At 38.1% G+C, this 18,197-nt stretch overlaps 1 protein-coding gene across 2 annotated transcripts in view; it reads left to right on the forward strand.

The window, feature by feature from the left end:
- The window catches only part of TMEM87B (transmembrane protein 87B), a 51,237-nt gene extending 33,040 nt beyond the window's left edge, over window positions 1-18,197 (forward strand). For both annotated transcript variants that reach the window (XM_049695701.1, XM_049695702.1), the window contains 4 exons: window positions 6,940-7,013; window positions 9,353-9,405; window positions 14,894-14,924; window positions 16,062-18,197. In XM_049695701.1, the coding sequence (XP_049551658.1) occupies window positions 6,940-7,013; window positions 9,353-9,405; window positions 14,894-14,924; window positions 16,062-16,121 (218 nt within the window). In that variant the 3' untranslated portion in view covers window positions 16,122-18,197. The remainder of the gene's footprint in view (window positions 1-6,939; window positions 7,014-9,352; window positions 9,406-14,893; window positions 14,925-16,061) is intronic.

Raw genomic sequence — 18,197 nt, forward strand, 5'->3', positions numbered from 1 at the left:
ATGAAATCGAAAACAGGGGGAAATAGAGAAAATCAGCAAAGCCAAAAGTAGTTTCTTTGAAAAGATTAATAAAAATTGATTAACCTCTAGGTAATCTAAACCAGAAATAAAATATAGCAAGGCAAATTTCCAACATTGGAAAGATAGGGCGGACATTACTACAGCAAGAAAGAGTAAGTAAGAGGTTATTATGAACAAATTGGGCATTTGGATAAAATGAACAAATTCCTTGAGAAATACACTTAAGAAACTACCCTAATCTTAATTCTAACCCTATGCCACTAATTGGAATAGCCATATATTTATTAAAGAAATTGGGTTTGAAATTTAAAATCTTCCCATAAAGTTCCAGACCCAGATGGCTGGCTTCACTAGTGAATGCTTTCAAACACCTAAGGAAGAAATATGCTAATCTTATGCAACTCTTTAGAATATAGAGGAGGTGACAGAATGGGAGAAAATATTTACAAATGAAGCAACTGACAAAGGATTAATCTCCAAAATTTACAAGCGGCTCATGCAGCTCAATATCAAAACAACAAACAACCCAATCCAAAAATGGGTGGAAGACCTAAACAGACATTTCTTCAGAGAAGATATACAGATTGCCAACAAACACATGAAAGGATGCTCAACATCACTAATTATTAGAGAAATACATATCAAAACTACAATGAGATATCATCTCACACCAGTCAGAATGGCCATGATCAAAAAATCTACAAACAGGACTTCCCTGGTGGCGCAGTGGTTGAGAGTCCGCCTGCCGATGCAGGGGACACGGGTTCGTGTCCCGGTCCGGGAGGATCCCACATGTCGCAGAGCGGCTGGGCCTGTGGGCCATGGCCGCTGAGCCTGCGCGTCCGGAGCCTGCGCGTCCGGAGCCTGTGCTCCGCAGTGGGAGAGACCACAACAGTGAGAGGCTCGCGTACCGCAAAACAAACAAACAAACAAAAATCTACAAACAATAAATGCTGGAGAGGGTGTGGAGAAAAGGGAACCCTCTTGCACTGTTGTTGGGAATGTAAATTGATACAGCCACTATGGAGAACAGTATGGAGTTTCCTTTAAAAACTAAAATTAGAACTACCATACGACCCTGCAATCCCACTACTGGGCATATACCCTGAGAAAACCATAATTCAACAAGAGTCACATACCACAATGTTCATTGCAGCTCTGTTTACAATAGCCAGGACATGGAAGCAACCTAAGTGTCCATCAACAGATGAATGGATAAAGAAGATGTGGCACATATATACAATGGAATATTACTCAGCCATAAAAAGAAACGAAACTGAGTTATTTGTAATGAGGTGGATGGACCTAGAGTCTGTCATACAGAGTGAAGTAAGTCAGAAAGAGAAAAACAAATACTGTATGCTAACACATATATATGGAATCTAAAAAAAAAAAAAATGTCATGAAGAACCTAGGGGCAAGACGGGAATAAGGCACAGACCTACTAGAGAATGGACTTGAGGATACGGGGAGGGGGAAGGGTAAGCTGGGACAAAGTGAGAGAGTGGCATGGACATATATACACTACCAAACGTAGAATAGATAGCTAGTGGGAAGCAGCCGCATAGCACAGGGAGATCAGCTAGGTGGTTTGTGACCACCTGGAGGGCTGGGTTAGGGAGGGTGGGAGGGAGGGAGACACAAGAAGGAAGAGATATGGGGACATATGTATATGTATAGCTGATTCACTTTGTTATAAAGCAGAAACTAACACACCATTGTAAAGTAATTATACTCCAATAAAGATGTTTAAAAAAAAAGAATATAGAGGAGGTAGGGATACTTATCTCAACAAGTTGAGATACTTCCCAACTTGTTTTATAAGGCCAGCACAGCTCAGATACCAAAATCTGACAAAGACAAAAGAAAGTTACAGACCAGTGTCACTCATGAGTAGAGACATAAAATTCATTTAAACGGACTTCCCTGGCAGTCCAGTGGTTAAGACTCTGTGCTTCCACTGCAGGGGGCACAGGTTTGATCCCTGGTCAGGGAACTAAGATCCCACATACCACTCTTATTTTATTTTATTTTTAGTAAATAAAATCTAGAAGAATAATGAAAGACCATCATTGTCAAGTGGACTTTATCCCAGGGTTGCAAGGCCGTTTCCACATTTGAAATTCAATCAGTGTAATTCATCTAAAGAGTAAGGAAGAAAAATGACATAATTATCTCAGTAGGTGCAGAAAGACACATCACAGAATTCACCTGTTCATGATTTTTTAAAAAAGAAACCCACCTAGCAAACAAATTACAGAATAGTGTGAAAAAACTCTACAGCTAAAATCATACTTAATGGTGAAGTAGTGAATAATTTCCTCCCAAGATTGGGAACAAAGTACATGAATATCTGCTCACCACGTTGACTCAGTATCAGACAGCAGTTCCTAGCCAGTGCAGAAAGGCAAAACACAAACCAACCCAAAGAATACAAAAGACATAAAGTGTGGAAAGCAAGAAGTAAACCTGTTTTTATTTACAAACAGCAAGGTTTTGTTTTGTTTTGTTTCGGCTGTGCCGCGCGGCTTGTGGGGTTAGTTCCCCGACCAGGGATTGAACCCACGCCCTCTGCAGTGAAAGCACGGAGTCCTAACCACTGGAGTGCCAGGTAATTCCTCAGCAACGTTAAGTATGTAGAAAATCCTAAGGAGTCTATAGAAAAGAAAAAATACAGTAGAACTAATAAGTGAATAATATAACAGAATCATAGGATATATGTCCAAATACAGAAATTAGATTTTTTTTATATAACTGGAAGTAATTGAAAAATGAAATTTAAAATATTGTTTACAGGAGCTTCAAAAAATAAAATATTTAGGAATAAATTTAATGGAAAAAAATGTGGAAAACTGCACTGAAGAATACAAAACAATGCCAAGAGGAATTATAGAATAAGTAAATGTTTATGAATTGTAACTCTCAATATTATTAAGCCATCACTTCCTCAATTGATGTGTAGATCCAGTACAGTCCCAATTGTAATTCTGGCTGATTTTTTAAAAAATGGTTAAGCTGATTTTAAAATACGTATGGAAATACAAAAGATCTGGAAGAACCTAAACATTCTTGTAGTTACAACGTAGATCTTGAAAACACTATACTAAGTGAAAGAAGCCGATTACAGTAGATCGTATGTTATATGATTCCATTTATATGAAAAGTCCAGAAAAGGTAAATGCATGGAGATAGAAAATAGATTAGTGGCTGCCAGGGGCTGGTGGAAGGAGTGAGTTGGGAGTAACTGCTAATAGGTATGAGGTTTTGCTGGGGGTGGGGGTGATGAAAAGCTTCTGAAATGAACAGTGATGATGATTGCACCATTCTGTGACTGTTCTAAAATCCACTGAATTGTACACTTCAAAATGGTGCATTTTATGGTGTGCAAGTTATATCTAAATAAAATTAAATTAATGGACTTAACAGTGATTTCAAGACGAAAATTTCAAGTTATACTAATCAAGACAGTGTGGTATTGGCATAAGGATACATGCATCAGTGTATGAAAATAGAGTCCCAAACATAAATAAATAAAATAAAATGAAATTTCAGACAACTTCAAAAAAATAGTCCAAAAATAAATCTGTACATATTGTTCAGTGGATTTTGTTGTTGCTGCTTCAGATTATTTTATCAATGCAATAACACTTTAAAGAATGTACTCTTACTAGCACCAGATTGATTCCAATGTAATAGGAGGTCTCTAAAGCTCTTGTTTTTAAAAGAGATATAATATTTAAATTAGCTCCAAATTGGAAACCTCATTTGTCAATTGATTTTTGACAAAGGCAGCAAGGCTTTATATGAGGAAAAGATAGTATTTTCAACAGAGTGCGGAACAACTAGATAAACACATGGGAAAATCACCTAGACTCCTGCCGTGAATATCACCTATAATTAATTCAAGAGAGATCACAGACCTAGATGTAAAAGATTAAACGATAACTCTTCTAGCAGAAAACAGGAAGGTATCTTCATGACCTTGGGTTAGGCAGTTTCTTAGGACACAAAAAGCAGTTACCGTAAAATAAAAAGGTTGGTAAATTAGCCATCACCAAAGTTAAAAACTTACGTTCATCAAGAGAAACAAGAAAGTGAAAAGGCCAGCCCTAGACTGGGATGAAAGCTTCTCAATACATATATCTGACAAAGAACTTGTATCCATATATCTGACATATATCTGACAAAGAACTTGTATCCATATATCTGACATATATCTGACAAAGAACTTGTATCCATATATCTGACATATATCTGACAAAGAACTTGTATCCATATATCTGACATATATCTGACAAAGAACTTGTATCCATATATCTGACATATATCTGACAAAGAACTTGTATCCATATATCTGACATATATCTGACAAAGAACTTGTATCCATATATCTGACATATATCTGACAAAGAACTTGTATCCATATATCTGACATATATCTGACAAAGAACTTGTATCCATATATCTGACATATATCTGACAAAGAACTTGTATCCATATATCTGACATATATCTGACAAAGAACTTGTATCCATATATCTGACATATATCTGACAAAGAACTTGTATCCATATATCTGACATATATCTGACAAAGAACTTGTATCCATATATCTGACATATATCTGACAAAGAACTTGTATCCATATATCTGACATATATCTGACAAAGAACTTGTATCCATATATCTGACATATATCTGACAAAGAACTTGTATCCATATATCTGACATATATCTGACAAAGAACTTGTATCCATATATCTGACATATATCTGACAAAGAACTTGTATCCATATATCTGACATATATCTGACAAAGAACTTGTATCCATATATCTGACATATATCTGACAAAGAACTTGTATCCATATATCTGACATATATCTGACAAAGAACTTGTATCCATATATCTGACATATATCTGACAAAGAACTTGTATCCATATATCTGACATATATCTGACAAAGAACTTGTATAAGAATTCCTACAGATCAATAAAAGATAACTCAATTTGTTAAAAAAAAAAATGGAATACTTAAATAGACACTTCACCAAAGAAGACAAAGGAAAGGCCAGTACGCACATGAAAAGGTGCTCGATAATACTGGTCGTCAGGGAAACGCAAATTAAAACCAGAGTGAAATGCTACCATGTATCCCCTAGCATGGTTAAAATTTAAAAGACTGGCAGCATGAAACGCGGAAGAGGATGTAGAACAGCTGGATCGCTCATACATTATGGAAGAAGTCATAAGAAGTTTTAAGAAAGCAGTTTGACAGTATCTTAAAAAGTTAAACATACACCTACCATATAGCCCAGCCATTCCACTCCAAAATATTTATCCAAAAATGAAAATGAAAGCAGATGTCCACAGAAAGACACTGTGCACTTTCATAGCAGCCTGATCCTTCATGGTCCAAAACTGAAATAGCCCAAATGTCTGTCAACAGATGAATGGATAAAATAATAGTGGTACACTTATACAATGGAATACTGTTTGGGAAGCAAAAGTAATCAACACTATACAACATGAATAAATCTCAAAACCTTTATGTTGAGTGAAAGTAGTCAAATCCAATGAATATTGAGTCCTTATGGTTTTATATAAGAAGTTCTAGAGCAGGCAGGAGTAAACGGTGGTGATTATGTAAATCAAAGCAATAGTTGCTTCTGGTGGGGTTGGGATTGACCAGAAAGGAATTTAAAGAGCCCTCTGTGGGGACTTCCCTGGTGGCACAGTGGTTAAGACTCTGCACTCCCAATGCAGGGGGCCTGGGTTCCATCCCTGGTCGGGGAACTAGATCCCACATGCATGCCGCAACTCAGAGTTTGTATACCACAACTAAGACCTAAATAAAGAAAGAAAGAAAATATTAAATGAAAAAAAAGAATCCTCTGTGATGATAAAAATGTTAAATGTCTTGATTGGGATGGTAGTTACACAAAAGTTGATAAAAATCTCTTCAGACTGTACACTTAAAAGTTTGTATTTTATTTTGTATATTATACTTCAGTTAAAAAAAATCAGTGTATCACACCTTTAAGAGAAGGATCTCAAATGTTGAGATTTCAGACGCCCCATGGAAACATTTTCAGATTGAGGAACCTCATTTTCACTCATTATATCCACTTATGCACTTGATCTCATCATATTGTACCAACTGTCCTAGTTTATGGAGAAGCACTTTTTGCAAATTATTGTAGTAACAAAAGTGAATACTTATTGGACATAGACATTATGTTTCAGGTACCTTATATACGCTAATTTGTTGAACGCTCATCAGAATTCTCTGAGGTAGACATTATTATTATTCCATTTTACGGGCAGGGACGTTGAGTCACAGAAAGTTGATTGCTTAGCCTGAGGTTACACAGATAGAGCCAGAATTCCAAGTGAAGCCATCTAGTGTCAGGACTCATGCTTTTAACCTCTCCTCTGCTAAACCTGCTGGCATAAAGAAGAGCCTTGGTCAAATACAAGGAAAATCTTTTTCTTCCCTATTTTATTTATACCATAAACACATTTTAAAAATTTATACGTTAGAGAAGTGAAAGCATGGCCAAAGGTGTGTTTTATTCTTAAATATATCGTAAATCCTGTAGATTTTTAAATCCATGAACTTTAAAATGTACTGAAACTACCTAATGTGTGCATGTATGTATGTTTGCTTGTTTATTTAAACTCCTCTAAAACTGGAATTCAGACTAGCAACTTGAGAACCTGGTTGTTTTTGTAAACAGTTATGACGTTTTTAACTTTTTCTGTCCCTCCTACATTCCCAAATGGTATATTAAAGCCAGCACCCAGCCCAAAGCTTCCACTATTAACTCTCTTTATAGGGTTATTAAATGTGAAGCTACAAAGGAAAATATTATTACTTTATAATTTTATGAATTTCTATAATGTTTCTCATTACAGCTGAAGGAATAAAATTAAGAGTCTCAAAAATGGTTTCCAATGGAACAGCTAAACCTGCTACTTCTGATAATTTTGTGAGTATAGTATATATTTAATAGCATCTCAGTCTTTAATACTTTAGAAATCTATATGAGTGTCACATTCATTGACCTTCAGGAGAACACTTTTTACTAGGTTTTTTTTTTATGAAAATAAATGTTACTAAGTAGTGATACTAGTTAAGTCTGACAACTGTACTGCTGTAAACCCTCACTTTTCATGTGCTGTCATTGGACCAGCGGCACAAACCTCACCTGGGAACTTGTTAGAAACACAGAATTTCAGGCCTACACCAGATGTACCGAATCTAAATCTGCTTTTTAACAGAATTCCGTAGGTGATTCACATGCACATTAAAGATTGAGACGCTTTCTTATAGTGAAAGTTTGTGTTAATTTTTCAGCACTTTTATGTGATTTTTGAAGCTATTTCAGATAACATTTGTTGTCTGTTGGAAAGGGACTTTTAAACCATGTAAACTTGAATAAAACGTTAAAATATTGGGTAGAGATGAGTTTTTAAATATTTTATGCATATTATTTATGCATAAAAGTGGTAATTATGAGAGTAATTAAACAAAATGGAAATGCCTACCATACAGTTTTACATTTGGCTTTCTTACAGTTACATATGTTGCGGTTAATAAGGTGTAAAAATTTATGTACGCACCTAAGTTCTGACAGGATGGATGGTGTATGAAACAGTTTCATTTGTTGGATTTGGTAAATTCTCTAATCCTTATTTTTGGTAATTAGTAATTCTTTAAAATGTGTTCTTTGAGTAGTTTTATGGTAATTTAACTAAACTTTAAAAAGTTCCACAGTTTTAATTATCTGGTGTTAAAACTATTAAAGTTTCAGCTTGCTAAGAGATTTTCCTCTTATTTTAGGGATATGTTTCAGTTTATTTTAAAGCTCAGTATTTGCACATATAGCAAGGGAAAATGTTTTCATTTCTCTAAACTGTGTAGTTAGCTCTTTTGTTTTTTTTTTGTTTTTTATTTGTTTTTTGCGGTACGCAGGCCTCTCACTGTTGTGGCCTCACCCGTTGCGGAGCACAGGCTCCAGACGCGCAGACTCAGCGGCCATGGCTCACGGGCCCAGCCGCTCCGCGGCATGTGGGATCTTCCCTGACCGGGGCACGAACCCGCGTCCCCTGCATCGGCAGGCGGACTTTCAACCACTGTGCCACCGGGAAGCCCAGCTCTTATTTTTTTTAGATAATTATTTTATTTTATTTTTTAATTAATTTAATTATTTTGGGCTGCGTTGGGTCTTCGTTGCTGTGCGCAGGCTTTCTCTAGTTGTGGTGAGCGGGGGCTACTCTTCATTGTGGTGCACGGGCTTCTCATTGCAGTGACTTCTCTTGTTGCTGAGCATGGACTCTAGGCTTGCGGGCTTCAGTAGTTGTGGCACGTGGGCTCAGTAGTTGTGGCTCATGGGCCCTAGAGCACAGGCTCTGTAGTTGTGGCTCACGGGCTTAGTTGATCTGCGGCATGTGGGATCTTCCTGGACCAGGGCTCGAACCCGTGTCCCCTGCATTGGCAGGTGGACTCTCAACCACTGTGCCACCAGGGAAGTCCCGTGTAGTCAGCTCTTGATCAGAACTCGGGGACCTTGTCTCTCCTTGATTGACTCATTTCTACCCAAGATTCACTCAGAGAATTGGGGTGCCTATGAGTACTGGCTCAGTTGCTTTCTCTCTCTCTGTAAGTAAGCAAGATATAATTAATGCTAGAACCAGAGGATTCCATGTAGCCATTTTGATTTATTTTACATTATAAACCAAAATATTCAACATACCTTTTATTTTTCTTACTCCCAGTGAGATAACTGTGAGCAAGTTTCTGTTGAAAAAAAAATTTAGATACCCCAGTTGACCTCCTTTCCTTTTCTCCTACAGAAACATGAGCACTAAACACAAGTGACTGAAATAAATAGGCTTTTGTAAGGCTAGAATATCTGTACCATCACCTTTTTCTGCTGAAAAATTATAAACTCATAAAGTGAACAGATTAGGAGGCATACTGAATGCTGGAAGCAAGAAATTAATACAAGTCAATATTCATGCTGTTTTCTATCTTATCAATCAACTCTTTGTATTTTTACTGTGGTTTTTCAAGACAGAAAAATAACACCTGTGCATCTAACCAAAACCAGAGAAGTACAAAAATCCAAGTGTTTGTTTGACTGTTTAAGAAAATACTGGCATAATTTTCGTGTGGCATAAGTGTCAACTTCTTAGGCTATGTAGAAATTAAAAGAATGTCATGCATTTGAATTTAAATGCTTAAATTATATATACATTCTATTTAAAAATTCTGCTTTCAGGCATTATTAAGCAAAAGCTAATATGTAAATATTTATTTCTACAGGATGAAGATTTGAAGTGGGTGGAGGAAAACATTCCCTCTTCATTCACAGATGTGTAAATATCCTCTGCTAAAGTTTGAATCTAAAATTTAGGCTGTAGTATAAAGGGATAATTTTCATGCTTTGTTATGTGCTTTTCAAAACTCTCACCTCTGTATGTTTTTATAGGCCCCTATCACTAGTATGTGACTGATTAACTTCATATCGAAATGCAAAGAAAACACAGCCCTGCCTTGGTCTGTCTTTCTCCTTCCTTTTTCACTGTACAACAACTCTATTAATACTCCTGCCCTATAACCAACTCCAACATTTTCTTATATAAGTTTATCAGGATCAGAATCATTTTGTTTTAACTTTATAATATGGAAGAATTCAAACTTTTTTTTTTAAACACATGTAACCATTGATACCATGTACGGTGGGGAAGCTTTTGGAGGAAAAACATGAGCATAGGAAAACGAGAGTGCAGAGGAAGCCCCTCCGGGAACTTGGAGCTATTCAGGTTCTTCTTTATCAGTGTCCTTTATGACACACAAATTCCAGATAGCTGTTTCCACGGTAGACAACAGGATAGCCAAATACGATGTTTTCACGTTATTTGTTCCTTTCTCTGCTCCCATCTACTTCCTTTTTAGATAGTTTCTGTCTAGTATGATGTCACATTTGCCTGAAGAATTTCTTTTATGTTTCTGGTCATGCAAGTACGTTGGTAATAAGTCTGTCAGGTTTTATTTGTCTGAAAAAGTCTTTGTTTTGGCTGTTTGGGAAGCTGTTTTTGCTTCCCAACTAGAATTCCTAGTTGACTGTTTTTTCTTTCAGCACTTCAGAGATTGTCACTTGAATGTTTTCCAGCTGTCATAGTTTTAGAAAGAAGTCTGCTGTACTTCTTCTCTGTTCCTTCATATGTTACCTGGGTTTTGTTCTGTTTTGTTTTTGGCTGCCTTCAGGACTGTCTCCTTCTCTTGGGTTTTTCTTTTCTCTTGGGTATATACCTAGAAGTGGAATTGCTAGATCGTACGGTAACTGTATGTTGAACATCTTGAGGAAGTGCCAAGCAGTTTTCCCAGAGCCGAACCATTTTATAATCCTATCAGTAACGTATGAGGGTTCCGATTTCTCCACATCCTTGTCAGCACTTGTAATTGTTCACCTTTTTGATTTTAGATCTCTTAGTGGCTGTGAAGTGGTATCTCATTGTGCTTTTGAGTAACTGAACTATCTTGTTGAGGGACTGGTGTTGTTTAATTAAACTGTGGTAACTGAAATTCACACATATCAGATTCATATGAGGTAAGAACTGCCTTTACGTTATGAAACTAATAGTACACTATTATACTTTTTTTCTTTTAATAGTCATAAAAGGAAAATAGGTGTATAAATATCCTTCACATGCCTTTATGATTTCTTTTTTCCTTCCTGTATATCTGAGTTATCACCTTCTCCTGTAGGTCTTTCTTTAGTGTTTCTTACAGTATGGGTCTGCTAGAAACTAATTCTTTCAATTTTATTTATGTGAAGTGTATTTGTTTGCCCTCCTGTTCAAAGGATGGTTTTGCTGGATATAAAAATCTTGATTGACTTTTGTTTGAGCTCTTCCAACACATCCCTCCAATATCTTCTGGTTTCTATTGTTTTGAAGAGAAGTCAGTTTTTAGTTGTATTGTCCTCATGTGTGTACTGTGTCCTTTTTTTGCCGCTTTTCAGATTTTTTTCTTTACGTTTGGCTTTCCACAGTGTGTGTATGATGTGCCTAGGTGTGGTTTCCTTTTTGAGTATTGTTGGAATTTGTTGAGCTACTTGGATTCATATCCCCACTCCCTTTGGTCATTTTCCAGTGCCTTTAACTACTTATTTTTAATATTTTTGTCCAGGTTTTATAAATGTTTCTGTGGGAGGAATCATCTGATTTCTTTCCACCTTTACCTGCTATCTTCCTTTTTTTTTTTACTAGTTTCTGTGTAATTCTTTTTACTTCTTTCTTTATATCATTTTCATTTTCTTAGTAGTTTTCTTGCCACATATTAAATTTTTATTTAAATTTGTTCTGCCTTGGGTGCCTTGTAATTTTTTTCTTCATTGCTGGGATGATTTTGTCTTTTTTTTTTTTCCAGAGTTTAATGGACTCTTTGAATTTCTTCCTCTTTTGTTTTTAGCCATTTTTGCTCTTGGTTTTAAAATTTCTTATTGTAGTTTTTAATATCACCAAATATTCTTTTTAACTTATTTCATCTAATTTGGAGTGTTGTGTTATAGCTGTAGCTTTCTTCTACCGTAAAACACTTTGATTTTCATTTTCCTTCTTTTTTTCTTCCTGCACCATTATATGGAATTGGTTTTGTTTGTTTTTCCTATTCCTAGGCATTTGGTAGTGAGAGTGCCTAGTCTGAGTGCTTTCTTCCATCAGTTGCATAAATTATAGTTTTATTTAAGGAGAATGTTGATGGGATGGAGGTATGGAGAGAGGGAGGTTGGTGGTGTCTTATTTTTCTTTTATTTCTACAAGATCTTTAATTTTCCCCTTTTACTTCCTTCTTTTTACTCATGGTGCTGCCATAGCTCTGAGGGTACCACTCCTCCATGTATCTGATTCTCCCCTGAAAACCATGATTGTTCAAGACTGCTACTTTGGGTTCCACTCAATTTAAGCCCCTTCCCTGTAGCAGATACTGTGAACTACCAAGTCACTGGCCTTCAGTCAGTATTTTGGAACTTAGTGTTGATTTTTCTTGAAGAGGTTTGTCTATACTTTGTCTAAATTCTCCTTCCCCTCTACTTTTCACAGAGTCTCTCAAACCTCTCTTTCCCCACTCTCAGTACCCATGAGCTTGCAGGGAATTTGTTGGTATTGGCATTTATTTCTCTGTTTACATATAATTTCAGGTTTGCTGTGTTCTCCTGGTTATGCCGAAGACTGTGAGTTGTGTGTGGTTTTGTTTGCAATCCTTAGGGACTTCATGGAATTTTGAGCAAGGGTGTGTGGAGAGATTCAGATTAGGTGGCAACCGTTATCTTCCAGATTTGGAAATTCACTACTGAGTACTTTAGAAGGAAATCACCTGAGTAGACTAACCCCATACTATGCCACCACTTCTTGGTGGAAAGCAATAAGGCTCCTGGGCAGTTCTCCTTATGTCTTAGAGACTCATTAGTCTCTACAATTTCTTTCTGTAAGTAGAATGTCTGCCTGATTACAAAAATTCCTCTGGAATATAAAAGAGCAAAATGTCTTCTTTTATGTTCTCATGAACCATTTATGTGAAATGAGTAGAATTGTATAATCCAAGATAGCTTCCAGCATTTTAGGTTCTTAGGAACCTGTGTGTCCATTCTGAAAACTTTAAACACAAGAAGTTTAGCACAATGCTACCCAAAATTCATGTGCAATTTACGTGGCAAGTTTAGAAACCGGACTTCATGTACAGGTAAACACTTCTTTATACATCAATAGAAGTGGACCAAAACTTTTGCAAGTCATAGGACAATTTAAACAGATCATGAATAACCATATGATCTAGTGTGTTATGTGATATTCGTATGGTATTCATTATGGGTTTTCTGTGTCTCTGATAAACCAGAAAGACCAGCTTAGCATAGTTCTCCTTCCTCTTCAATGCGCTGAGTCCATCTTAATAAGTTTTAAATAGTCATTTACCTCACAAAAGGAACCATTTTGGAGATTGCAGTGTTTATCTCTAAACGAGGTGCTAAGCACTCAATGGGCTGTCTTCTGGGCTCCCAAGGTTCTGGATCATCTTTCCCTAAAGCAGTCTAGATTTCCCTTAATATTATTCCAAGCCATATAAGTTGGCTCCTTCCTCACATCTAGCGAGGCCCCGACTTCTCTTTCTTCTGTCTCCACCATGGGCTGCACTCTTAGTAGCATCCTCTGGACTGTGCGTTGATGTGACTTTCATGTTGTGACCTTGGCATGCAGACCCTTTGGGCTCTCCTTCTCAGTGCTCCATTGCACATCGAAGCTCTACATTTGTCTTTTTATCCATATAATCTTTCCCGAGCAAAGGTTCTGTTGCATAACTTTTCCTCTCTTCAGTATCCTTCACTGGTTTATGTCCAGTCAGTGGTAACAATGACATAGGATTAAACAAATACTTGATACCATAAATACCACCTTTCATAATATGTTTACTCATCCATCTTTTTAAAAATAGGTATATCTTTTAATTAAATTTGTGTTTATTTAAGATTTACAACATGATAATTTGATATATACGTACGTAGTGAAATGATGACTACAATCAAGCCTATTCATCCCTCTTAAGTTCTCACAAAAGTACATGACATGTGGGTTTTCAAATTAGATCGCACATCACTAGTCAAGATATTTGTCCAACTATTCAAAGTAAAAAGTAACCAGGGGCTTAAAAAACAAAGATATAATTGGATGCCCACTGTGTTTGGAATTATTCATTCATCATGGTTTAGTCCTTGATGTTCTTCCAACATACTAGCCTCTAGAATTGCTGATTTTTGTTGTTGTTTCCATTTTGAAGTTATAATTATTTTCATATATCAGCTAATTTTTTAACTGAAAGTTTTGAAGTATAGCACCCATTCTGGAAAGTGCACAAATTCTAAATAAGTATATAGCTCAGTAAATTTTTTTTTTTTAATTTTTTTTTTTTTTTTTTTTTGATGATGAGAAATAATGCCGTATTTTATTTTATTTTTTTTTGCGGTGCGGGCCTCTCACTGTTGTGGCCTCTCCCGTTGCGGAGCACAGGCTCCGGACGCGCAGGCTCAGCGGCCATGGCTCACGGGCCTAGCCGCTCCGCGGCATGTGGGATCCTCCCAGACCGGGGCACGAACCTGTGTCCCCTGCCTTGACAGGCAGACTCTCAACCACTGCGCCACCAGGGAAGCCCTCAGTAAATTTTTAATATAAGCATACTCATGTAACCTGCACCCAGATACCCAGATCAAAAACTGGAACATGGGCTTCCCTGGTGGTGCAGTGGTTGAGAGTCCGCCTGCCGATGCAGGGGACACGGGTTCGTGACCCGGTCTGGGAGGATCGCACATGCCGCGGAGCGGCTGGGTCCATGAGCCGTGGCCGCTGAGCCTGCGCGTCCGGAGCCTGTGCTCCGCAACGGGAGAGGCCACGACAGTGAGAGGCCCGCATATGGCAAAAAAAAAAAACAAACAAAAAAAAAACTGGAACATCACTAATACCCTAAAAACCATCTTCTTGTTTTCCTCCCAAATCATGGCCCCAAAGCTACTGCTGTGCTGATGTCTGTAACTGTAGATTACTTGTGTCAGTTTTTAAAATTTGATCCCTCAATAGTTTATACCTCTTTGGGGGGCTGTATAGTATTCCAGTTTACCTATTTGGGGCCTGTTAAGAACAACACTGCTATGAATATTCTTCTCCGTGTCTGTTGGCAGCACTAGGTATTCACTTCTGTTGACTCTGTCTTCCAGGAGTGAGACTTGGTGGGTCACAGGATATGCTTATATTCAGCCTTGTAGATACACTGCCTTTTAATAACATTGTCAACTTTTTTTTTTTTCTTTTATTTCAGAGTTCTTCCAGTATTAGTGGATTCAGATGAGGTAAAATATATTTTTGCTTATGTCTTGGAGCTATTATTTCACAAGGTAGAAATGTATTTCAAAAGAAGCTCTGAAAGTTACTTTTGCAAATGATTACAAATTGAGCAGATGGAAAGACTGCGTTGAGTTGTGGGTAAAGTTTTAAGGAACTGGATCCTCATTTAAAACAGGAGCAAGATAAATGCTTATTGGTGTGAAAGGAGGGAAGAATCCTTCTATGAGGTTTTGAGTCTATGATTTTCTAACATCTTAAGATGTAAGAGTTTAGAAGACTTCAAGGTGGCGGTTTGTCTAAATCAATCTCTTATGTTTGTAGATATTTTCCTGGGGTATTAAATAAAGTTTCTAACTGAGTTACATTTACTAGGTAGGAAATGTGAATAGATGATGTGGATTTAGGAAGGTTTTTGGGGGGAAAAAATTAGTTATAGATCATCTGGACACTGCAGGGTGGCCCAGGACAGGAAGACGTCTGAAGTGCAAGGATTAAAGGATGGACGTGGGGACCACCAGTTTATCCAGAGGAAGAGTAGCGGGAAATGAGTGGTAGCTAAGGAGTAATTTACGTGGTGGCTCTAGAATATGAGAGAAGCTACAGCTCTGTTCATTGAAAGGTCAGGGAGAAGACTGGCATCAGCGCGGGGATTTGGCCACAGTGGGATGGGAAGTTTTGAGGAGGCTGCCATGTATACGCACCTTGCTACAAAACCATTGAACTCCAGGATTTATAACTCTATGGAAAGATACACCCTGGAATTACTTTTAAAAGGGCATTTGTAGTATTCATTTGATAAATAATTGATTTGTAATTTCAAAAATACCTAAAGTAGTAGAGTCAGGCAAATCCCTAGATGAGCTCTATGCCTAAGAAATCCATTTTGGCTCTGTCCCTGCCTCACACTGGTGATTCTGAATTAGAAGTGTTACAGTTTTCTGAGCTTAACAGATAATTGATTACACTCCATTACTGGAAGTCTGGATTATATGGTTTTCATTTTCCATATCTAATATTTCTGTGTATATCGTGGCATGTACCCCACAAAATCGTGACTACTTCGTAGAGATGCTATAGAGAATTCTGTTAGGACCTGGAAGGAGCATCAACATTTTGATGAATAACTTCCCTTTTTTTTTAAGGAAATTATGACCAGATCTGAAATGGCAGAAAAAATGTTCTCTTCAGAAAAAATAATGTGATTGGAACCCACATAAATGAAGCTTACATAACAGTGAAGGACTTCCTCAAGACTAAAAGAGAACTCTGTTTTGATACAGTACAATAAGTTTTTATTGCATGATCTTGGAAATCTATGTACTAAAACTAAGAATTCAGATGGTGGGAGGGTTCTGCAACCCTTATTAAGCTGACTCTTGAATGCCAGTTTAATGTCCATTAAATTGCCTAGACTTGGCAATGACCTGAGAGAAGTATTATAATAAAGATAGGTGCCCAAATGCCCTTAGCTGATGGGTGGCAGGCGTGTGGGTTTGGGTTCTCTTTTTTTTTTCCTGGGAAATATGACAATTTAAAACACCTTTTTTTTTTTTTCTTTTTTTTTTGGGTACGCGGGCCTCTCACCGCTGTGGCCTCTCCCGTTGCGGAGTACAGGCTCCGGACACGCAGGCTCAGCGGCCATGGCTCACGGGCCTAGCTGCTCCGTGGCATGTGGGATCTTCCCGGACCGGGGCACGAACCCGTGTCCCCTGCATCGGCAAGCGGACTCTCAACCGCTGTGCCACCAGGGAAGCCCTAAGACAACTTTTTTACATCAACACTCCTACTGTTCTTCCACTGATTCAGGTGATGTGATTCTTCTGAGGTGTGGTGAAGCAGTGTCTCCACCTCTTGGGTTTATAGTTACTAGATGCAATAATAATTCTCTTTGATTTTCATGCTGAAGCAATTTGATAAGAAGTAGAACTTGGTTAATGTTGGAACATAAGGATGTTTATATGGTTAGGTTTGCTGTGTGTGTGTGTGTGTGTGTGTGTGTGTGTGTGTGTGTGTGTGTGTGTATGCACATCTGCACAAAGCCCTTGTGTGTAATTATCACCACACACATCAAATCATAGCATTGGTCTTTTCTGTCTGAGCTCAGGGGAGCACAGTACATGGAGAGAGGTTACTTCCAAAGATCTGCTCTGCCGCTGTCCCCTCCCTCAGGCCAGATATCTGTGTGCTGCTGCTGAATGCCTGGGGCAGGTGGGGTCCCCTGGCCACATGGCTCCACCAGAGCACTTCCTCCCTGGCGAGCTGGGAGGCTCATACCAGTGAACCTTGAGGAAACTAGAACCTTCTATGTAATCCTAGCATATTTGGTTTCATAAAAAACTATATATTTAACTGCATAGTACATCACTATTAATCTTGTAACTAATTTTTTAACCTTAAACCATGTTTTATACATTATTTTGTTAACATTATATATGTAATGTGTAATTTGAAATTTAAAAAAAAAATTTTTTTAATGCAGAACGTTCTAAACTTGAAAAGCAGTTGAATATAGTATGATGAAAATGGTGAATGTTTTGCTGCTCTCCTGACCAAAGATACAGCCTAGTGAACATTTAGAATAGGAATTAAAGTTAGAATCCTATATGTCTTTCTTTGAAGGAGTTCTAACCTTGTGAGTTGAGGATGACTTCAGAGGTTTTTTTTGCGGTACACGGCCCCTCCCACCGCGGAGCACAGGCTCCGGATGCGCAGGCCCAATGGCCATGGCTCACGGCCCAGCCGCTCCGTGGCATGTGCGATCCTCCCGGACCGGGGCGCGAACCCGCATCCCCTGCATGAGCAGGCGGACTCCCAACCACTGCGCCACCAGGGAAGCCACCAGAGTTTTTGATTAAGCATTAAATTCTTAACCAGTACAAGCACTTAAATCATAACCTTTCATTGATTTTTTTCATTGTGAAGCCACAAAACAAAATGATTTCTTTCAAAAGCCTGCGTTATGAATTGGCTTCTCATTTGCTCATTTCATAGGAGTTAGTAAAAAAGCTTTCTAGGGCTTCCCTGGTGACGCAGTGGTTGAGAGTCTGCCTGCTAATGCAGGTGACATGGGTTCGAGCCCTGGTCCAGGAGGATCCCACGTGCCGCGGAGCAACTAGGCCCGTGAGCCACAACTACTGAGCCTGCGCGTTTGGAGCCTGTGCTCCGCAATAAGAGAGGCTGCGATAGTGAGAGGCCTGCGCACCGCGATGAAGAGTGGCCCCCGCTTGCCACAACTAGAGAAAGCCCTTGCACAGAAACAAAGACGCAACACAGCAAAA

The sequence above is a fragment of the Orcinus orca genome, chromosome 13 (assembly GCF_937001465.1).
Source record: "Orcinus orca chromosome 13, mOrcOrc1.1, whole genome shotgun sequence".
Taxonomy (NCBI): domain Eukaryota; kingdom Metazoa; phylum Chordata; class Mammalia; order Artiodactyla; family Delphinidae; genus Orcinus; species Orcinus orca.